Source organism: Dendrobates tinctorius, unplaced genomic scaffold (assembly GCF_039654945.1).
Source record: "Dendrobates tinctorius isolate UK_male_01 unplaced genomic scaffold, ASM3965494v1 ptg000009l, whole genome shotgun sequence".
In the NCBI taxonomy this organism is placed as follows: Eukaryota; Metazoa; Chordata; class Amphibia; order Anura; family Dendrobatidae; genus Dendrobates; species Dendrobates tinctorius.
The window spans coordinates 21,729,595-21,752,805 of record NW_027361677.1 but is presented as its reverse complement, the minus strand read 5'-3'; the positions used below and the strand labels follow the sequence as shown (position 1 = coordinate 21,752,805).

The following is a 23,211-nucleotide window of genomic DNA, read 5'->3' as shown; positions in this document are numbered from 1 at the left end:
ACCAACCAATCAGTGCGTTTTTCTTCTTGCCAGCGACAAAGGTAGACGTCACATTTGATAAAGTTTTGTTGAAGCAGTGTCTCCCTCCAGCAGGATGGCGGCGGTGGACGTGGAGGAAGATGAGAGCCTCCTGGCCTCGGTGTTCAGGAACAGCTTTCCGGAGAGCTGGAGGGACAGCCCGGATTTCGCCGCTTATCTGCTGGAGCTCAGCTCCTTCGGGGTGGAGAAGCTGCGGAGGGAGCCGGAGAGGCTGGCGGAGGAGCGGGCGCAGATCCTGCAGCAGACCCGGGACCTGGCGTTCACTCACTACAAGACGTTCATCCGCACAGCGGAGTGCACCGAGCTCATCTACCGGGACTTCAGTCAAGTGGAGGACAACGTGTCCCGGCTGCTGAGCAAACTGCCCGGCCTCCAGGAAAGCTGCAGGTCACCCAGCGACTACTACTCCCGTCACCCGGCGACTACTGCTCCCGTCACCCGGCGACTACTACTCCCGTCACCCGGCGACTACTACTCCCGTCATCCGGCGACTACTACTCCCGTCACCCGGCGACTGCTACTCCCGTCACCCGGCGACTGCTACTCCCGTCACCCGGCGGCCGCTACTCCCGTCACCCGGCGGCCGCTACTCCCGTCACCCGGCGGCCGCTACTCCCGTCACCCGGCGGCCGCTACTCCCGTCACCCGGCGACCGCTACTCCCGTCACCCGGCGACCGCTACTCCCGTCACCGTCACCCGGCGGCCGCTGTTCCCGTCACCCGGCGGCCGCTGTTCCCGTCACCCGGCGGCCGCTGTTCCCGTCACCCGGCGGCCGCTGTTCCCGTCACCCGGCGGCCGCTACTCCCGTCACCCGGCGGCCGCTACTCCCGTCACCCGGCGGCCGCTACTCCCGGCGGCCGCTACTCCCGTCACCCGGCGACTACTGTTCCCGTCACCCGGCGGCCACTACTCCCGTCACCCGGCGACTACTACTCCCGTCACCCGGCGACTACTACTCCCGTCACCCGGCGACTACTACTCCCGTCACCCGGCGACTACTACTCCCGTCACCCGGCGAGCGCTGCTCCCGTCACCCAGCGACTACTACTCCCAGCACCCGGCGAGCGCTGCTCCCGTCACCCAGCGACTACTACTCCCAGCACCCAGCGAGCGCTGCTCCTGTCACCCAGCGACTAATGCTCCCGTCACCCAGCGAGCACTGCTCCCGTCACCCGGCGACTACTACTCCCAGCACCCAGCGAGCACTGCTCCCGTCACCCAGCGACTACTACTCCCGGCGAGCGCTGCTCCCGTCACCCGGCGACTACTACTCCCAGCACCCTGCCGTCACTGCTCCCGTCACCCGGCGACTACTACTCCCAGCACCCTGCCGTCACTGCTCCCGTCACCCGGCGACCACTGCTCCCGTCACCCAGCGACTACTACTCCCAGCACCCGGCGAGCGCTGCTCCCGTCACCCAGCGACTACTACTCCCAGCACCCGGCGAGCGCTGCTCCCGTCACCCAGCGACTACTACTCCCAGCACCCAGCGAGCACTGCTCCCGTCACCCAGCGACTACTACTCCCGGCGAGCGCTGCTCCCGTCACCCGGCGACTACTACTCCCAGCACCCAGCGAGCGCTGCTCCCGTCACCCAGCGACTACTACTCCCAGCACCCGGCGAGCGCTGCTCCCGTCACCCAGCGACTACTACTCCCAGCACCCGGCGAGCGCTGCTCCCGTCACCCAGCGACTACTACTCCCAGCACCCGGCGAGCGCTGCTCCCGTCACCCAGCGACTACTACTCCCAGCACCCAGCGAGCACTGCTCCCGTCACCCAGCGACTACTACTCCCGGCGAGCGCTGCTCCCGTCACCCAGCGACTACTACTCCCAGCACCCAGCGACTGCTGCTCCCGTCACCCAGCGACTGCTGCTCCCGTCACCCGGCGACTACTGCTCCCGTCACCCGGCGACCACTGCTCCCGTCACCCGGCGACCACTGCTCCCGTCACCCGGCGACCACTGCTCCCGTCACCCGGCGACCACTGCTCCCGTCACCCGGCGACCACTGCTCCCGTCACCCGGCGACCACTGCTCCCGTCACCCGGCGACTACTGCTCCCGTCACCCGGCGAGCACTGCTCCCGTCACCCGGCGACTACTACTCCCATCACCCAGCGAGCACTGCTCCCGTCACCCGGCGACTACTACTCCCGTCACCCGGCGGCCGCTACTCCCAGCACCCAGCGACTGCTGCACCCGTCACCATGCCGTCACTACGCCCGTCACCCAGCGACTACTACTCCCGGCGAGCGCTGCTCCCGTCACCCGGCGACTACTACTCCCAGCACCCTGCCGTCACTGCTCCCGTCACCCGGCGACCACTGCTCCCGTCACCCGGCGACCACTGCTCCCGTCACCCGGCGACCACTGCTCCCGTCACCCGGCGACCACTGCTCCCGTCACCCGCTGCTCCCGTCACCCGCTGCTCCCGTCACCCGCTGCTCCCGTCACCCGGCGGCCGCTGCTCCCAGCACCCTGCCGTCACTACGCCCGTCACCCAGCGACTACTACTCCCGGCGAGCGCTGTTCCCGTCACCCGGCGACTGCTGCTCCCGTCACCCGGCGACTACTACTCCCAACACCCGGCGAGCACTGCTCCCGTCACCTGGCGGCCACTACTCCCAGCACCCGGCGAGCGCTGCTCCCGTCACCCAGCGACTACTACTCCCAGCACCCGGCGAGCGCTGCTCCCGTCACCCAGCGACTACTACTCCCAGCACCCGGCGAGCGCTGCTCCCGTCACCCAGCGACTACTACTCCCAGCACCCGGCGAGCGCTGCTCCCGTCACCCAGCGACTACTACTCCCAGCACCCAGCGAGCGCTGCTCCCGTCACCCAGCGACTACTACTCCCGGCGAGCGCTGCTCCCGTCACCCGGCGACTACTACTCCCAGCACCCAGCGAGCGCTGCTCCCGTCACCCGGCGACTACTACTCCCAGCACCCAGCGAGCGCTGCTCCCGTCACCCGGCGACTACTACTCCCAGCACCCAGCGAGCGCTGCTCCCGTCACCCAGCGACTACTACTCCCGGCGAGCGCTGCTCCCGTCACCCGGCGACTACTGCTCCCGTCACCCGGCGACTACTACTCCCAGCACCCAGCGAGCACTGCTCCCGTCACCCGGCGACTACTACTCCCGTCACCCGGCGGCCGCTACTCCCAGCACCCAGCGACCGCTGCACCCGTCACCATGCCGTCACTACGCCCGTCACCCAGCGACTACTACTCCCAGCGAGCGCTGCTCCCGTCTCCCGGCGACTACTACTCCCAGCACCCTGCCGTCACTGCTCCCGTCACCCGGCGACCGCTGCTCCCGTCACCCGGCGACCGCTGCTCCCGGCGACCGCTGCTCCCGTCACCCGGCGACCGCTGCTCCCGTCACCCGGCGACCGCTGCTCCCGTCACCCGGCGACCGCTGCTCCCGTCACCCGGCGGCCGCTGCTCCCGTCACCCGGCGGCCGCTGCTCCCGTCACCCGGCGGCCGCTGCTCCCGTCACCCGGCGGCCGCTGCTCCCGTCACCCGGCGGCCGCTGCTCCCGTCACCCGGCGGCCGCTGCTCCCGTCACCCGGCGGCCGCTGCTCCCGTCACCCGGCGGCCGCTACTCCCAGCACCCTGCCGTCACTGCTCCCGTCACCCGGCGACTGCTGCTCCCGTCACCCGGCGACTACTACTCCCAGCACCCGGCGAGCACTGCTCCCGTCACCCGGCGGCCACTACTCCCAGCACCCGGCGAGCACTGCTCCCGTCACCCAGCGACTACTAATCCCAGCACCCAGCGAGCACTGCTCCCGTCACCCAGCGACTACTACTCCCGGCGACGACTGCTCCCGTCACCCGGCGACGACTGCTCCCGTCACCCGGCGACGACTGCTCCCGTCACCCGGCGGCCGCTACTCCCAGCACCCAGCGACCGCTGCACCCGTCACCATGCCGTCACTACGCCTGTCACCCAGCGACTACTACTCCCGGCGAGCGCTGCTCCCGTCACCCGGCGACTACTACTCCCAGCACCCTGCCGTCACTGCTCCCGTCACCCGGCGACTACTGCTCCCGTCACCTATTGCTCCCGTCACCCGGCGACTACTGCTCCCGTCACCCGGCGACTACTGCTCCCGTCACCCGGCGACTACTGCTCCCGTCACCCGGCGACTACTGCTCCCGTCACCCGGCGACTACTGCTCCCGTCACCCGGCGACTACTGCTCCCGTCACCCGGCGGCCACTACTCCCAGCACCCTGCCGTCACTACGCCCGTCACCCAGCGACTACTACTCCCGGCGACCGCTGCTCCCGTCACCCGGCGACCGCTGCTCCCGTCACCCGGCGACCGCTGCTCCCGTCACCCGGCGACCGCTGCTCCCGTCACCCGGCGACCGCTGCTCCCGTCACCCGGCGACCGCTGCTCCCGTCACCCGGCGACCGCTGCTCCCGTCACCCGGCGACCGCTGCTCCCGTCACCCGGCGACCGCTGCTCCCGTCACCCGGCGACCGCTGCTCCCGTCACCCGGCGGCCACTACTCCCAGCACCCTGCCGTCACTACGCCCGTCACCCAGCGACTACTACTCCCGGCGAGCACTGCTCCCGTCACCCGGCGACTACTGTTCCCGTCACCCGGCGGCCACTACTCCCAGCACCCGGCGACTACTGCTCCCATCACCCAGCGACTACTGTTCCCGTCACCCAGCGACTACTACTCCCAGCACCCGGCGAGCGCTGCTCCCGTCACCCAGCGACTACTACTCCCAGCACCCGGCGAGCGCTGCTCCCGTCACCCAGCGACTACTACTCCCAGCACCCAGCGAGCACTGCTCCCGTCACCCAGCGACTACTACTCCCGGCGAGCGCTGCTCCCGTCACCCAGCGACTACTACTCCCAGCACCCAGCGAGCACTGCTCCCGTCACCCGGCGACTACTACTCCCAGCACCCAGCGAGCACTGCTCCCGTCACCCAGCGACTACTACTCCCGGCGAGCGCTGCTCCCGTCACCCGGCAACTACTACTCCCAGCACCCAGCGAGCACTGCTCCCGTCACCCGGCGACTACTACTCCCAGCACCCGGCGAGCACTGCTCCCGTCACCCGGCGGCTGCTACTCCCAGCACCCAGCGACCGCTGCACCCGTCACCATGCCGTCACTACGCCCGTCACCCAGCGACTACTACTCCCGGCGAGCGCTGCTCCCGTCACCCGGCGACCACTGCTCCCGTCACCCGGTGACTACTACTCCCGGCGAGCGCTGCACCCGTCACCCAGTCGTCGCTACTCCCAGCACCCTGCTGTCACTACGCCCATCACCCAGCGACTACTGCTCCCAGCGAGCGCTGCTCCCGGCGAGCTCTATCCCGTCACCCGGCGAGCGCTGCTCCCAGCACCCAGCCGTTACTACACCCGTCACCCGGCGAGCGCTGCTCCCAGCACCCAGCCGTCACTACGCCCGTCACCCGGCGAGCGCTGCTCCTGTCACCCTGCCGTCACTACGCCCGTCACCCGGCGAGCGCTGCTCCCGTCACCCTGCCGTCACTACGCCCGTCACCCGGCGAGCGCTGCTCCCGTCACCCTGCCGTCACTACGCCCGTCACCCGGCGAGCGCTGCTTCCGTCACCCTGCCGTCGCTACGCCCGTCACCCGGCGAGCGCTGCTCCCGTCACCCTGCCGTCGCTACTCCCGTCATCCTGCCGTCACTACTCCCCGTCCCGTTTGTCATGACACTCATCTCACCACTACTGCAATCATCCTGCTGTCACTATTACTCACGTCATCCTATTGTCGCTTGGGTCCCCGCTGCTCCCATTTGTTACTAGTGGTACCGTCACCCTGTCTCTTATGGCATTACTATGCCCTTCCTGCTGCGGTCACTTCTTGTACTACTACTCCCATTCCTCTGCTGTCATCCCGTCTGGGTCTTACCCTTGTTACTACTACTCCCATCCCCTGCTGTTGTGTATATCACTAGTACTCCCATCTTCCCTGCACTCTCTCTCTTCTCCTCCTTTGCACCTTACATGATCTGGCTCTTCTCTGCAGGGGGTTTGTGAAGCAGGCGGAGGAGATCAGCTCCAGCCGGCGGATGAACACGCTGACTCTGAACCGACACACTGAGATCCTAGAAATCCTGGAGATCCCGCAGCTGATGGACACGTGTGTCCGGAACGGGTACTACGAGGAGGCGCTGGAGCTGGCGGCCTACGTGAAGCGGCTGGAGAAGAAGTTCTCGTCGATCCCTGTCATACAGGTGTGAGCGCTGACCTCATGTTTATCCTATCTGTTCACTGACAGCAAGCAGACATCTTGTGACCAGAACATAACTTTCTGCCTCTTACGCTGTGTGTGCTCCTTCTCTGTAGGGCATAGTGAACGAGGTCCGTCAGTCTGCCCAGTTGATGCTGACCCAGCTCCTGCAGCAGCTGCGCAGTAACATCCAGCTGCCCGCCTGCCTGCGGGTGATCAGCTTCCTGCGCAGGATGGACGTCTTCACTGAAGCAGAGTTGCGGATAAAGTTCCTGCAGGCCCGGGACGCCTGGCTCCGCTCCATGCAGAGCTCCATCCCTCAAGACGACCCTTATTTCCATCTCACCAAGACCATTGAGAGCTGCCGCGTACACCTGTTTGATGTAATCACCCAGTACCGGGCCATCTTCTCCGATGAAGACCCCCTTCTCCTCCCTCCCACTCCTGCAGGCTCCTTGCCCATCAGCGAAGGCGCCATATTCCATGGATGGGTGTTGCAGAAAGTGAGCGAGTTCCTGCAGGTGCTAGAACGTGATCTTCAGAGAGGGGTGGGCAGTCGCCTGGACTCTCTCTTAGGGCAGTGCATGTATTTTGGACTCTCGTTCAGCCGCGTGGGCGCTGATTTCCGTGGGCAGTTAGCACCCATATTTCAGAGGGTGGCTGCCGAGAACTTTGCACGGGCAGCAAAGGAGGCAGTGGAGAAGTTCCAGGAGGAGATGAACATGTATACGCTAATCTCCACCACGACAGTTCTCGGATCAAGCATCCCACCGGTGCCAACACCGCCTGCCCAGCCGGGGACCCTGCAGCCTCCTATGGTTCTCTTGGACTTCCCACCCTTAGCCTGCTTTCTTAACAACATCCTGGTGGCCTTTAATGACCTGCGACTTTGCTGTCCTGTGGCCCTAACTGAAGACGTGACCAACACACTGCAGGACGCGTTGGAAAAGGTACATACAGTAATTTTGATTGTTTGCTCCTGAGTGTATGGATTTTCTCAAACATACTGACTGTTTACTGATCTTGTGAAACTGGTTGGATCTGTCAACAGCCATCTAAAGACAGAGATTACGGCAGTGAGTCACTAGGAGAACGTGCTGTCAAGAGAACCTGTCAATCTCCAGCTTTTACAGAACTACTATTTTTCACCAGTTGGTGCATACTGGTGGTTGTAGTTATGCAGGACCTTTCATGTTGTTTTTTTTTCCCTCTGTCTCCTTCATAGGTCGTTAACTCTATCCTGACGTTTCACCGAGCCGAGGAAGCTGCGTTCAGCCCCCAGGAACGTGAACTCTTTATCCAATTCTGCACCGTCTTCTTGGAGGACCTGACCCCATATCTGAACCGCTGCTTACAGGTCCTCTTTCCTCCAGCACAAAGAGCACAGATACTTGGTAAAAAAAAAAATTGTTATAAAATAGGTGTTGATCGTACAGTACAACTTGGGACCTGTCCTATTTACCTGCAGAGCAGTATTCATAATTCTGTAGGGAGATGAGCTGATCTCTGGCTGCACTAACTGCTTATTCAGTGTGAACACAGAGATGGATGTAGTGAGAAGAATTATTGTCATCTAATTGAGTATAAGAAAATGAATTCTGCCAGAATGCGGAATAGCAAGTAGCTGAGAAATATTATCAACAAGCTTGCTGACTGTTTCCAATAGAACCCAGCAAGATTTTGACTCGTATCAGATTCAGTGCACGATGAGTAAAGTATTTACTCAGTTACTGCACCAGCAGAATAGTGAGTGCAGCTCTGGAGTATAATACAGGATGTAACTCAGGATCAGTAATGTATGTACACAGTGACTGCACCAGCAGAATAGTGACTACAGCTCTGGAGTATAATACAGGATGTAACTCAGGATCAGTAATGTATGTACACAGTGACTGCATCAACAGAATAGTGACTACAGCTCTGGAGTATAATACAGGATGTAACTCAGGATCAGTAATGTATGTACACAGTGACTGCATCAACAGAATAGTGACTACAGCTCTGGAGTATAATACAGGATGTAACTCAGGATCAGTAATGTATGTACACAGTGACTGCATCAACAGAATAGTGACTACAGCTCTGGAGTATAATACAGGATGTAACTCAGGATCAGTAATGTATGTACACAGTGACTGCATCAACAGAATAGTGAGTGCAGCTCTGGAGTATAATACAGGATGTAACTCAGGATCAGTAATGTAATGTATGTACACAGTGACTGCACCAGCAGAATAGTGAGTGCAGCTCTGGAGTATAATACAGGATGTAACTCAGGATCAGTAATGTAATGTGTGTACACAGTGACTGCACCAACAGAAGTGACTACAGCTCTGGAGTATAATACAGGATGTAACTGAGCCATCTGTAATATATTTACATAGTTATATAGTCATTGTAGTGTGATTATTTTAGTTGTGATTTTTTTTTTTTTTTTTTACCCGCTCAGGCGTCGCCCCCACTCACCTCTCCCGTTACGGCAGTCTGGGTTCTATCAATGTGATTCTACTGCATGAAGCCTTGGAGGGTATTTTACCTCAGAAGGAGCCGGAAATCCTTCCCAAACTTGAAGCCGAGCCGCAAAAATCTCAACTATCCATAGAGAATGCGAAAATGAATATAAAGGAGGATCCACAGACCATGTCCGCAGTGTCTGAGCCTCCGGCAGGAGATGCTCCGTGACTGCAATTATTGTGAATGAACCCTACATTGGGGAGAGGGATCTGTCTGCTGTCAATCAATTACTTAATGTTATGTGAGGCTCGCACAGACTTCAGCCTTCACCTGTAGCCACAACGACTCTGGCATGTACATCCAAATTCTGTAAAATCTGTCTTTTAATTCTTAATTATTGAGTACTTGCACTTTTGGGTACTTGCCCGAGCCCTGGCGATCTGTCAGAGATGAGGTGCACTCAGTTGCTTTTCAGAAATGAGTGCAGTCAACTGATTGCCAGGAGTATATTTTTTTTCCTTTTAAAGGGGTTGTACCATGACTGTAAGTTATCCCCCTCCATAGGGGATATGTATTTATTAAAAAAAAGTACTTTTATTATTTCTGCCTTTTTTGTGTGGTTGGATGTGTTTGATGGCGCCAATTTTCCTTGGATTATATGGCCTCAAGTTGTATTCACTGTGGTGTAACTGTTGTGACCAGTGATTGACTGCAGCGGTCATGTGAATCAACATGTTTTATATATGGGCTTAGACCCTGCAAGGATATGTAGTTTTAGAAGGCAGTTTGGGCTGATAGACTCCATGTAATAGGTAGTTAATGCTACTTTTATTACTCTATGGCATTTCTCGTTCAGTGAGCCTGGAGAACCCTTTTAGGCTGTGTTCATATGATGCTTTTTTTTTTTTTTTTTAAATCTAGTAGTCTAAAGGGCCTGTCACACTAAGAGATATCGCTAGCAATATCGCTATAACTTGTGACGTTATAGCGATATTGCTAGCGATATCTCTGTGTCTGATACTTACCTCCGACCCGCTCCCCCGCTGATTATCGCTGATCGCGCGAGAACGTCCAGGACTGTTTCTCATCGTCAGCTTCCTGCGGCGCTTCCTGCTGTGAGGACGAGCGACACGTGGAGCCGGGCGGGAGGACGCAGGATCGCCTGGTGTGACAGGTAAGTAGCGATCCCCGTCCCCAGCGATGTCGCTAGTGAGATCTGCCTGTGTGGCAGCTCACTAGTGACCACTTAGCGATGTACCAGCGATCCTGACCGCGTCATATCGCTGGTACATCGCTAAGTGTGCATTCACACAAAAAAAAAAAATTCCAAGAAGGTTCAAAGTGGGTCGCTCTGAACAATCTCCAAGGAAACACTCCAAAGAAATCTTCTTATTCATTTCAATCTAAAAAAAAATAAAAATAATTGCTTTAGGTTTCCAAAGAAGCCAAGTGGTTAAAAGAAGGGACCGGTCCGTTCTTCAGGCGTTTTCTGCTCTGAAGACGTTCCATAGTATATAATAGAAGTCAACGGGAATCCTAAAATAAAATGCCGGGAAAGGCCTCTTTGGAATGTTTTGTGATTCCCCCAAAAAAGGGTCGCATTGTAATCATTGCTAAATAAGCACCCGAAAAACGTGCAAAAATGTTATCAAACTGCCTGAGAATAAGTTAATGAAAAGGATAACAAAAATATCTTCAGGATAAAAGAAAAAAAAATTGTTTCAGCTTGAAAAACTGTTTTTTTTGCCTTCTGGAAAAATGGATTTCGGGAATATGTGCCACATACTCGATGCATTTCAGCCGCTGCGATCAATTATGGCATCGACCTTTGTGTAATTGTGCACTAGTAAGTTAACTTTAGACTCTCTGCAAAGCAGCAAGAAAAAAAACAACCTTGGAAAGCAAGCGCACAATCCAGATAGAATTTGTCTCTAAAGTTTTAGATCTAGTAAAAAAAGTATCAGCGGCAAAATAAAGGCAACTATCAGCAGCACTTTTATGGCTGCATACAACATGGAGCTATAAGGGTATATATACATGGCAGATTTATTACAAAAGTGTCTGCACTGGTGATGAGCGAGCGTGCTGGGATAAGGTGTTATCTGGGCATGCTCGTGTCCTGTGTCTTCAGCGTGCTCAAAAAATACGTTCGAGCCCCAGCAGCTTCATGTCTTGTGGTTGTTCCGACAGCCGCAACACATGCAGGCATTTCCGATCACACTGAAGTCACTCAGCACACAAGCATGCTCATATAACACCTGATCCCAGCATGAGCTCTTTGTGCATTAAGTCCTATTAAAAAGAAAGCAGCCTAAAAAAATGCATTGAGGACGGGTTCAGCCACGTGATATGACCAGTTTTTAAGTTCACATTCATTATTTTTTTAACAGAGTTTTTGGAGCAGAAACTCTACAATCAAAGCTTTTTCTGCACAGCAAACTCCACAAAACGAATCCCTCTGGTTCTACAGAACTCGCATCCAGGGCCGCCATCAGGGCATGACAGCCCTTACTGCTGTATGGGGCCCCGTGAACAGCAGTACAGAAGGGGCCCCGCTTCTGTGCTTCCAGTCATCGGGCCCCAAGTGCTGCGTGTCATGGGGCGCCAGGTGGTCCCCAAGTGTGCGCTGCGCCGAGCCTGCAGAGCACACATCAGCTGAGCCGCCACAGCGGCCGACATCAGAGCTACAGAAGAGCTGAAGGACCTGTGGTGACGTCATCATTACCACAGGCCTTCACCATTGATCAGCCCGCCCCCTGATCACACGGTGATGACGTCACCACAGGTCCTTTCAGCTCACACAGCTGCAGCTCCATCTTCAGCACAGGAGCGTGGCCAGGTAAGAAAAAAGTTTTTATTTTATTTTATTATTGAAAGGGGCAAAAAATGTTTCCCTGGCAGAATGGAGACTCGGGGGCAGGATTGGAGACACACAGGGGCAAATATGGAAAAATGGGGGCAGAATGCAAGACATGATGGGGGCAGAATGCAAGACATGATGGGGGCAGAATGCAGACATGGGGCATAATGCAAGACAATGGCAGAATGTGACAGTAAGACACAGCAGGGGGCAGAATGTGACAGTGAGACACAGGAGGGGGCAGAATGCGAGTCATGGGGGCAGAATGTGACATTGAGACACAGGAGGGGGCAGAATGTGACAGTGAGACACAGGAGGGTGCAGAATGCGACAGTGAGACACAGGAGGGGGCAGAATGTGAGACACGGGGGCAGAATGGACATGGGGAAGAATGTGACAGTAAGACACAGGAGGGGGCAGAATGTGACAGTAAGACACAGGAGGGGGCAGAATGTGATAGTAAGACACAGGAGGGGGCAGAATGCGACAGACACAGTAGGGGGCAGAATGCGACAGTGAGACACAGGAGGCGGCAGAATGTGACAGTAATTACACAGGAGGGGGCAGAATGTGAGACACGGGGGCAGAATGGACATGGGGCAGAATGTGACAGTGAGACACAGGAGGGGGCAGAATGTGACAGTAAGACACAGGAGGGGGCAGAATGCGACAAGTGAGACACAGGAGGGGGCAGAATGTGACAGTAAGACACAGGAGGGGGCAGAATGTGACACAGGAGGGGGGAGAATGCGACAAGTGAGACACAGGTGGGGGCAGAATGTGACAGTAAGACACAGGAGGGGGCAGAATGTGACAGTGAGACAGGAGGGGGCAGAATGCGACAATGACACAGGAGGGGGCAGAATGTGAGACACGGGGCAGAATGTGACAGTGAGACACGGGAGGGGGCAGAATGTGACAGACACAGGAGGAGGCAGAATGTGAGGCACGGGGCAGAATGTGACAGTAAGACACAGGACGGGGAAGAATGTGAGACACGGGGCAGGATGGGAGACACATGGTGCAGGATCATGGGGCATGATGGATACGATGTAGACGGGGCAGGATCGGGAGATCATATGGGGGCAGAATGGATACTCATGAGGGCAGGATGAGAGAAAATATGGCTGAAGCCAGGAATGAGACACACGGGGGTCAGGATGGGGGATATTATTACCATAGGGGCTAATTAAGGGATATTACTGCAGTGATGTATTTTATTTTTTTGAGGATACTGTTTTAAATGGGGGGCGGTTCTGTTACTGTGCAGAGCGACACTCACCTTTTTTTCTTCATCTGGTGTAGTGTAGAAGTTGGGAAAAAAATAAGTAATGTGTTCTGCAAGCAGAGCTCTAGATAACTGCGTTATTTCCTGCAGAGACGAGCCCTGGCTGGATGACGTGATGGCGGTGTGTGCTGGATGAAAGATGAAAAACAAAGATGAAGGATTTCACCTAGAGACGTCAATGGTGAGTCAGTGTGTTACCTGTACACTGACACTATACACTATATACAGAGTGCCTTTGTAAAATGTCACCAGTGATCACTGTGCCATCTGTACACTGACACTATATACATAGCTCCTGTGTATAATGTCACCAGTGGTCACTGTATTACCTGTACACTATATACAGAGTGCCTTTGTACAATGTCACCAGTGATCACTATTACCTGTACACTGGCACTATATACAGAGGTCCTGTGCATGTCACCGGTGATCACTGTATTACCTGTACACACACTACATGCTAAGTACAGCTCTCCTGTGTATAATAGCATTTATGGTGATAGTATTTTTTTTTATTAATGATCAGTATTGTAGTATTCTGTCACCATGTGGTGGTAATGTGTGGTCTGGGCATGGTGCCGTGGTATTTGTTCCTTGTATGTGCTATTATTCTGTCACTGGTGGTAATATGTGGTCTGGTCATGGTGTGGTGGTATTTGTTACTTGTATGTGGTATTATTGGTCACCATGTGGTGGTAATAGGCGGTTGGGACATGGTGTGGTGGCATTTATCCCTTGTATGTGCTATTATTCTGTCTCTGTGGTGGTAATATTTGGTCTGGTCATGGTGTGGCTGTATTTGTTCCATGTATGTGGTATTATAGTTCACTGTTATGAATGGGTCACCGAGGAGGAAAAAACAACAAGCTAAGTCTCAGAAAACCAGAGAAGTTGGTAACTATGCAGATTGCAGATCCCTGAACTTAACCGCACAACTAGCAGTAGTCGTGGAGCGTTCCTACGATGTTCCTAGACACCTCGTCACAACCGGAGAGCTACATAAGCCTAAAGCAGGAAAGAGGAAAACTAACTGCCCAAGAGCAGACCCCAAAGGAAAGACAGCTCCCTTCATGTATTGACAGTGAAATAAGATGAAATTACAAACAAAGGCAGGAAAATAGGCTGAGCAAATGATGGGGCCCGGCTAACTAAACAGGACAGGAAAGGAAAGACACTGTCTGCAATCTGCAAAAAAACCCTACAAAAATATTGTCCAACACTTCTGATAACAAAATTAACCCTGAAGTCACTAGACTTCTACACCTATATCAGCACTCTGAAATATTCTGAGGCAGAGCAAAAAGAGGCCAATCCAATAAGGGACAAAAAGCAGCTTGGCAAATACTGATACATAGGAGTGGAAATTCAGCATAGCCCCAGCAGGGGCAGGCTGACCACACAAGAAACTGAACTGACCAACAAGCGCAAGTGTGAACAATAGCAAAAAACAAACTTAACTTGAGAAGACTGGAAGAGAGCTGAAGTCCAGGACCTGAGAAGCAGACTGAATCACCAGCACTAGGATAGGGCGTCGGCTGTCTTATATCCAGTCTGATACTCCAGAGATCCAATTGTTATCTTCCTCATCAGGTGGCAGATAACTACCACTTAAACCAACCTCACTACCTCCTGTCACCACCATATTGAGACCGGGAGGGGAACTCAACTGGTGAAGCCGAAAATGAGTTCATAACAGGTCACTATGTGGTGGTAATATGTGGTCTGGTCATGGTGCAGTGGTATTTGTTCCTTGTATGTGATATTATTCGGTCACTATGGTAGTAATATGTGGTCTGGCTGTATTTGTTCCTTGTATGTGGTATTATAGGTCAATATGTGGTGGTAATATGTGGTCTGATCATGGTGCGGTGGTATTCTCACCTACTGTGTCCCCTCATTTCCTTGTAGATTGTAAGCTTGCGAGCAGGGACCTCACTCCTAATGTCATTGTTTGAATTGTCTTAACTTGTATTGAATTTATTGTCTGTACATGTCCCCGCTTAATTGTAAAGTGCTGCGGAATATGTTGGCGCTATATAAAAATTATTATTATTATTTGTCCCTTGTATGTGCTATTATTCTGTATATGTGGTGGTAATATGTGGTCTGGTCATGGTGTGGCTGTATTTGTTCCATGTATGTGGTATTATAGGTCACTATGTGGTGGTAATATGTGGTCTGGTCATGGTGCAGTGGTATTTGTTCCTTATATGTGATATTATTCGGTCACTATGGTAGTAATATGTGGTCTGGTGATGGTGTGGCTGTATTTGTTCCTTGTATGTGGTATTATAGGTCACTATGTGGTGGTAATATGTGGTCTGGTCATGGTGCAGTGGTATTTGTCCCTTTGGATGTGATATGATTGGTCATTTTAAAAATTGAAAAATAAATAAAAAAAATCCCTAAATTGTATTGGATATTTTAGCAAATGTTTAATAGGTTAGAGTAGAGTAGGGCCCGGCCAAAAGAGTGTACCTTGTCGTGGTGGCAGATTGAAAAAATCTTCTGGCCAAAACAAGAGCTGCTGGCTAGATGTGTGATCTGGTAATGGGAACTGTTAATGTGTGATTGATGAGACGTGCAGTTTTTCCAAGAGAGAGCGGTGGGACGGTGGACAGTTTGAGGGGTGGAGGAGGGGCTGGGGTGGAGCCTGGGCGGAGTCTCAAGGGGGCCCCTAAAATTTTGCCAGTATGGGGCCCCGAAATTCCTAGTGGCAGCCCTGCTCGCATCTATTAGGTCCGAGTCACAGTAGCGCATGGCATCAGATGCGATATGTTAATGCCCCTCGGCTCCTGCTCTGCTGAGAGTGTCAGTGCTCCGATCCGCTCACATGAGAGAATCCCAGCATGGGTGTGGAGGAGATGGAGAAAGTAATTTCTCCGTTGCTGGCGTCTGTGGGAATCGCACTGCACTCTGATGACATCCGAGTGCGGTGCGATGTTTCACACGCACCCATAGACGTGTATGGAGATGTGCAATCCGATTCTCAGATGCAAATGAGCATGAGAAAATAATGTCAGCTCTGAGGCTGCCCCATAGTGTAACATTGGGCCGAGTGCATACCTTGTCTTGTTGCCTCACCTTACCAGAAGCAGTGGCGTATCCAGGGGGGGGCAGCCGGGGCAGTTGCCCCGGGCGCAGCCAGCAGGGGGGCGCAGTCGAGCCGCCTAATGCAGCGGTCCGCAGTGTCTCCCCCCCGGCGGCTGCGCTCTGCCGCCCACCATCCTGTGAGCCGGCTGTTCTCTGTGACGGCTGTCAAGCTGACAGCCAGCGCAGAGAAGGAGGCCGTGCCGGCTCCCAGGCAGCAATTGTACTGGCGTCTATACAGACGCCTGTACAATTAGCTCTGACCGCCGGGTCAGAGCGACGTCAGCAGCGTGATCATGTCATGTAATCACGCTGCTGACGTCACTCCCCGGCGCCCAGAGCAAACGCTGGTGGTAAGTGTGCTCCTCTGTGGAGCTGAAGAACCACCGAAGATGGGAGATGGGGGGGGTGTTAATGAGTGGGGGGGTTATTGAGTGGGGATGGGGGTTAATGAGTCGGGGGGTTAATGAGTGGGGGTTAAAGTGAGGGGGTTAATGAGTCGGGGGGGTTAATGAGTGGGGGTTAAAGTGTGGGGGGTTAATGAGTGGACATGGGGTTTAATGTGGGGATGGGGGTTAAAGTGAGGGGGTTAATGTGGGGATGGGGGTTGAGTTGGGGGTTATTGAGTGGAGATGGGGGTTAATGTGGGGATGGGGGTTAAAGTGAGGGGGTTAATGTGGGGATGGGGGTTGATGAGTGGGGGGTTAATGTGGGGATGGGGGTTGATGAGTGGGGGGTTAATGAGTGAAGATGGGGGTTAATGAGTGGGGGGTTAATGAGTGGTGATGGGGGTTAATGAGTCGGGGGGGTTAATGAGTGGGGGGTTAATGAGTGGAGATGGGGTTTAATGTGGGGATGGGGGTTAATGAGTGGGGGGTTATTGAGTGGAGATGGGGGTTAATGTGGGGATGGGGGTTAAAGTGAGGGGGTTAATGTGGGGATGGGGGTTAATGAGTGGGGGGGGTTAATGAGTGAAGATGGGGGTTAATGAGTGGGGGGTTAATGAGTGGAGATGGGGGTTAATGTAGAGATGGGGGTTAAAGTGTGGGGGTTAATGTGGGGATGGGGTTAATGAGTGTGGGGGTTAAAGTATGGGGGTTAATGAGTGGGGCGTTAATGAGTGTGGGGGTTAATGAGTGGCTATGGGGGTTAATGTGGGGATGGGAGTTAATAAGTGGGGGGGTTAATGTGTAGGGGGGTTAATGTATGGGGTTTAATGAGTGGAGATGGGGTTAATTAGGGGGGGTGGGGGTACATAATGTGTGGGGGGATTTGGGAGTGGGGATGGGGGATACTTAATGTGTGGGGGGATTTGGGAGTAGGGACAAGGGATTATTGAGTGGGGATGGGGGATACTTAATGTGTGGGGGGATTTGGAGTGGGGATGGGGGGTACTTAATGTGTGTGGTGAGTTTGGAGTGGGGATGGTATTTAACGTGTGTGGGGAGATTTGAGGACACAAAATGAAGAGTATGTATGAGGGCATATATGAGGAAGCAGTATGGGGGATGGGTGCAGACAGTAAGGGGTGCGAACGGATGAATTTATGTGGGCACAGTATGGGGAGTGAGGGTGATGGGATGTGTGCAGACACAGTATGAGGAGTCGGGGGTATGTGTGAGCAGACAGTATAGAGAGTGAGGGGGTATGTGAGGAGACAGTATGGTGAACAGGAGGATGATAGAGGAGACAGTATGAGGAGGGAGGGGAATAGTGTGAGGCGACAGTATATTGCAGACATTTTTATTTAGGAACATTATAATGACACTTCTATCTTTAAGGGCATCGTGTGAAGATTTGCTGCAGAAGATTGGAGAAGATGGAAGTCTGCAGAGACGAAATGTGGGTGAGAAAACTCATCATGGGGTCTGGACAAGAAGAAGAAAAGGAGAACGACTGCAGAGACGTCATCTATAAGGTACCTGGATGTAAATATTATTAGTGATACTGACTAATTCTCATGTTTTTATTTGTTAGGAACATTACAGGGGTTGTCCAGGTTTGTGCGGAGTCTACAGTCATTCTATGTGACTGCAGATTTCTGAATTCTCACAGTGCTCACTGAACGCTGTCAGGATTCTCTTGTGCCGGTAATTTACATACATGCGGTCACATGCCAACTAGACATGTGTGGCCTCACTCAATGAAAATGAACGGAGCGAGGCCGGGCACGTCTAGTCGGAATGTGGCCAGAAGTATACAAATCACATACTTGTGCTGACATGACTGTACATCGGCAAGGGAGAATCCTAAATGTGTGCAGTGCATTCATTGTGAGAATTCAGAAGCTGCAATGTCAGGATTCAGCTCTGCAGGTTGCAGTAGTCATCACACGGACATTTCACTCATATGCGATTTTCATAGTTATGGTCCTGTGACAACGAGCTTCTCTTCCTGCTTTCAGTTTTTTACTGAACATTGAGAGCATTAGGGAGAGCAGCTCGTGGGTACATGGCTAAGTGTGCAAGTCACATATGTACTTTTTTTTTTTTTTTTTGGGGGGGGGGGGGCGCCGAACCAAATTCTTGCCCCGGGTGCCAGAAAGCCTAGATACGCCTCTGACCAGAAGGTCCGCGACTTGCAGCCTTGACCTGTTTTGGGGGTCACACCTATGCCCTTCCCGTTTGTTACATATCACAAGCATTACTACAACTGCGCTAGAAAACCAGAGCAGCACCTATAAGCCTTCTCTGTATAGGCCTGACCCAAAACAAAGATGGCGTCCTCGTACGCAAGAAAAGCGGTAACAGCCAATCAAATCCTTTCTCTCATTTCACAACCTGCACTGCAAAAATGGAAGCTGATTGGTTGCTAAGAGGGAAACGCGCAATTATTAGGAGGCTCGCTATGTGCGCGCTGGATACGGAAGCGAACACGTACGCTGAGGTCTCGGGAGTGGTCGTATCATTCCGGAAACGCGATCATGAACCCTGTAGGCGGCGGATGACTACATCTCCCGGCATGCTTCGCGGCGTGATGACGTAGAATTCGTGCGCCGCAGAGCAGTGTGGTCCCTGCACAGGTGAGGCAAGGTGTCCGGGTCAGTGCTGGGAGGAGTGTTGTGCGCCAGTAGTGGCAGCTTGTGTATGAGGCGGCTCTAGCTCATGTCTGACCCTCGGGTGCAAAGATCCGTGTGTTGTATGGGGTCACCATGTTCAAGGGCACTGTGGGGCGTCAGAAACAGATGGCTACTGCTTAGAAATAAGCCAGGCCTATAGAGCATATACATTTACCCTGCAATTAGTGATCTGCCTGTACAGGTGATCACTCCCCAATAAAAAAAAGTGTTACCATTTTTTGTATTGATCTAATAACATCACATCCAAATCAGGGCGGACGTGCACTGGAGGCGAGAGAGTAAGTGCATTTCCAGCCTGATATCCATATAACTTCTACTGTGATCTCTCATGTTTGGCACATCAGATCTATAATTCCCATCATGGGGCAAGCACCTACTGGGTTACACGGAAGTCTGACCAAAGATCGCAATGCTTTGCAGATGACTGACATCTCATTACCAATATGGTACCACGACAAGGAACTTGTCACAGTTGTGGCCCCATTCATGTGCTTCACCCGGTAGCAGTGGCATGTAGAGATTTTTGGCAGTGCGACCGGTGTTACACCCAGAGTAGCAACATGACCCCATTATGACATAAGAGGCGACATCCTGCAGTGAACGGCCATGTTCTGTGACTGGAGCCCCAGCCTAAAGCTGGAATAGTCAAATCTACTGCATGGTACATGAATTTGGAAAAACTAGATGACAAACAATATAATGCCCCTTACAATCCATGCACCAATGCGTTTCCTGAATTCTCTATGTGCTATCCCTAACTCTAGGAAAACTGACTTAGAAATGTTAGGAGCGTAGCAGAAGACGACGACTCTAGGACTAAAGTTAATGTATTAAGGCTTTCATGCTTTAGCAATGATTTTGGGTTCTAATGCTTTGCAGGGATTGGTTGATGGCTGCTTTGCAGATGGGAGCTCATTGTATAGCGCTCTGCGGGGCAGAGCTGAGCTTATTCATGCATTGCTTTCTTTTAGATGAACCGACTATGTGGTTTTCAAGAAGTCACCGAGTCTTTAGTCTCCTCCTGTCCCACTACACTCCTAGTTTTGGCAGCATCCAGTCTTCCCGTCTCTGTGCCTCCTGGGCTGGAGTGAAGAAGCGCAGCTATTGGAAGTACCTGAAGAGGTCCATCCTGGGAGCCCCCTCCCCACCTTACAAGCGAGTAGCTCAGACAGGAGATCCAATTTTGAGGGTCCAGACACAGACTGTTCCCCCAGACCACATCTCGCACCCAGATACTCAGGCCATCCTGAGCCGAATGGTGCAGGTCCTGAAGTCCTGTGGTTGTGTGGGTATAAGTGCCCCTCAGTTGGGGCTCCCTCTACGCATTATGACTCTGGAACTCCGAGAAGAGATGTGCCAGCTGGTGCCTCCCGATGTGCGGACGCAGCGTGAGATGGAGCCTTTCACGCTCAAGATCTTTATTAACCCCACTATGCGAATTCTTGACTCTCGAAAGCTGAGCTTCCCGGAGGGCTGCAGCAGCATTCACGGGTTTTCAGCTGTTGTGCCCCGGTATCACTCCGTGGAGATATCAGGTGACGATTATCTGTAATACTGAAGTGTTTAATAATTACTGGGAAGAGAGCAAGGAAAGTGTGATCCGTAGGTGGGGGAAGTACCACTGGTTATGCTCCAAAATCTGTATAAAACTAAGCTCTGGCCTGCATAGGCGCAGAACAGTATGGAACACCCTTCCTCACAAAGTTTGAGTTCTGGGTTCATATAAATTGGTATGGGTTTGGGACCCCAGACTTTATTTTAGCTTCCGGCTGAATAATGGAGCCCTGTGAACATATCTGCTTTCCTGGCAAAATGAAAACTTAATATGAACAGGACGTTTGCAGAAAAAAAAAAAAACAACTCATGTCTGTTAGAGATGAGCGAATTTGCTCAGGACCCTGCTTATGCGGCAAGCTATAGCCCTTACTCAATTAGGCTAGTTTCACACTAGAGTATCTTCACGCAGCGCACGGCGCCGCTAGGCCCCGCCCCCTCCGGTCATCTCCTCCCTATCGCACAGTGCTGCATGCGATCTGCGCACCCTATCTTTAGCATAGGGTGCGCAGACCGTGCACTAGTAGGATTTTTGCGTGCACTGCGCACTTTTGAAGGTGCGCCGAGCGCACCAAAATGCAACATGGCACGTTCGGCGCAACCTTCAAAAGTGCTCAGCGCACGCAAAAATCCTACAAGTGCACGGTCTGCGCACACTATGCTAAAGATAGGGTGCGCAGATCGCATGCAGCGCTGTGCGATAGTAGGGAGGAGATGACCGGAGGGGGTGGGGCGTGAAGATACCCTCGTGTGAAACTAGCCTAAGCTGCAGAGGGAACCGGGCTTCCTGGATTCTGCATGCTAATCAGCTGTGTGACAGGCACAACACATGCATGGAGAGCCCAACAAACAAGCTTTCCATGCATGTGTCGTGCCTGTCACACAGCCGCCACACATGCAGCTAATCACCCGGCGCAATCCAGGAAGCAGAGTTCCCTCTGCACTTTATTCAGTAAGCGCTATAGCTTGCCGAATAAGCAGGGACCCGAGCAAATTCGCTCAACTCTATTCTCTCTTCACTAACAGCAGGTGGAAATTCCAACTCCATTTGTAGACTGACATTTCTAGTGAGAACCCTAGTATATTCCATTGCCCAAATGTCACAGCCTGCGTTTTACAGCCTCTGTACAGATGGGTATTTCATATTACTTAAATGCATATATTTGAGGCTAAAAATTATGTTAGGAATTCAAAATTTTGCACCGTTTGCTTTCTATAGTCTCTGTATCGCGCTACCAATTACTGGCGGCAGAGGCAACCAACTGAGAATCCATCAGTGAGCTCGTTCTGACTATCTGATGGGAGAGTTGTTAACGCTTTTCTTTTTCTGAGCCACACTCAGCTGATTTATGACCACAGACCACATCAAAGTTGAAAGTACAGAGAAACAAAGAGCCTGTAAAAGCAAAATGCTGCAAAATTTATACTGAAATCCAATTGCAAAATTTTTTTTTTTTTTTTTTATAGCTCCAAATACATGCATTTAAGTTAAATAAAAAAAAAGTAACTAATTGTGGACAACCACTTCTATATTTCAGAGTGTCTACTCTTCCATGGAACGAATGGGTTATTCATTAGTGGTGCATGTAGTGTTAGCTATTAATGGGCACAACGTTGTAAATACATTTTGGCTGTATCTACGCACAGTGAGACATTGCAGAGCTTTATCTGATACGGAGCTTGTATTTCTGTCTCTACCTGTTCGCTGCAGGTCTGAATGAGAAAGGAGAAGCCACCAGCTGGAAAGCACAAGGCTGGGCAGCCCGCGTCATCCAGCACGAGATGGACCATTTGGACGGAGTTCTCTACGTTGATAAAATGGATCCTCGGACCTTCGTGAACGTTAACTGGATGGAAGTAAATGACTGACGTAGTTTTTTGTTTTTCCAGTAAATAAACTGTCAATCACCACCTGAGAGCCCCAATACAGTTTCTACACCAAAAGAAAACGGCGCATCAAAGCTGTGACCCGGAAGGGTGCAACTTTTTTTGTTTTGCTTTATTTTGCATCATAGCGGGTTTCTTCAAACAGATAACAAAACTCGTATAGGGGTGTAGTGAAAAATGCAAATCCGGGATGTCTCATTCACGCTAGAAGAGCACTGAGTGAGTTTGGATATGGCATGTATTTAAAAAAAAAAATATATATATATATATTTGCCATCACAACATACTGCAATCACTATGGTAGTGGGTCCATCAGGTAATGGTGCTATTGCATTTGTGAACTTAGCCAAAAACTTCATTCAGACGCCCATCCTTAATGCAAGGTGTAAATGTGGACCATTATGCACGGTTTGGATGCAGGTATATAGTAACCTCTTAGGCTGTCAAATTCAAGTCAGGGGACTGGCAGCCAACCCATGCATCACTATATGTACTCAGATTTGAATGAGACCTTAGGACTGATTCACAGATGTGTAATTTAGCATCCACAATCACCGGACCAATTATGGGAGGGAGGGGGTCGCGCACGAACGCACATTCCATCATGCAAATGCCACTCTGATGAAACTGAGTGTGATCTGATTCTCTCAGATGAGATGGAATGTAACATTTCTTCATTGTGTCAGCAACGTGGAAATCGGAGTGCACTCAGATGGAATCCGA

At 52.8% G+C, this 23,211-nt stretch overlaps 1 protein-coding gene across 4 annotated transcripts; it reads left to right on the top strand.

The window, feature by feature from the left end:
* The first annotated feature begins 2 nt into the window (after positions 1-2).
* Positions 3-22,512, top strand: COG8 (component of oligomeric golgi complex 8). Of its 4 annotated transcripts, none has more exons than XM_073584173.1 (5): positions 3-426; positions 6,073-6,280; positions 6,393-7,226; positions 7,502-7,670; positions 22,313-22,512. In XM_073584173.1, the coding sequence occupies exons 1-5, from the start codon at positions 95-97 to the stop codon at positions 22,468-22,470; spliced, it is 1,701 nt and encodes a 566-aa protein (XP_073440274.1). In that variant the 5' UTR covers positions 3-94; the 3' UTR covers positions 22,471-22,512. The 4 variants fall into 4 exon arrangements, with proteins under 4 accessions (XP_073440274.1, XP_073440247.1, XP_073440256.1 ...); XM_073584146.1 differs by lacking the exon at positions 22,313-22,512 and adding an exon at positions 8,726-9,330 and having other exon boundaries at positions 7-426; XM_073584155.1 differs by lacking the exons at positions 3-426; positions 6,073-6,280; positions 6,393-7,226; positions 7,502-7,670 and adding exons at positions 18,802-18,990; positions 20,019-20,582.
* Positions 22,513-23,211: the final 699 nt, after the last annotated feature.

Bases quoted from the DNA above. Each gene is read 5' to 3' on its own strand.
- COG8 (XM_073584146.1), top strand. From the start codon at position 95: ATGGCGGCGGTGGACGTGGAGGAAGATGAGAGCCTCCTGGCCTCGGTG. The intron at 6,281-6,392 runs GTGTGAGCGCTG...CCTTCTCTGTAG, and splicing joins CGTCGATCCCTGTCATACAG to GGCATAGTGAACGAGGTCCG. The intron at 7,227-7,501 runs GTACATACAGTA...TCTCCTTCATAG, and splicing joins TGCAGGACGCGTTGGAAAAG to GTCGTTAACTCTATCCTGAC.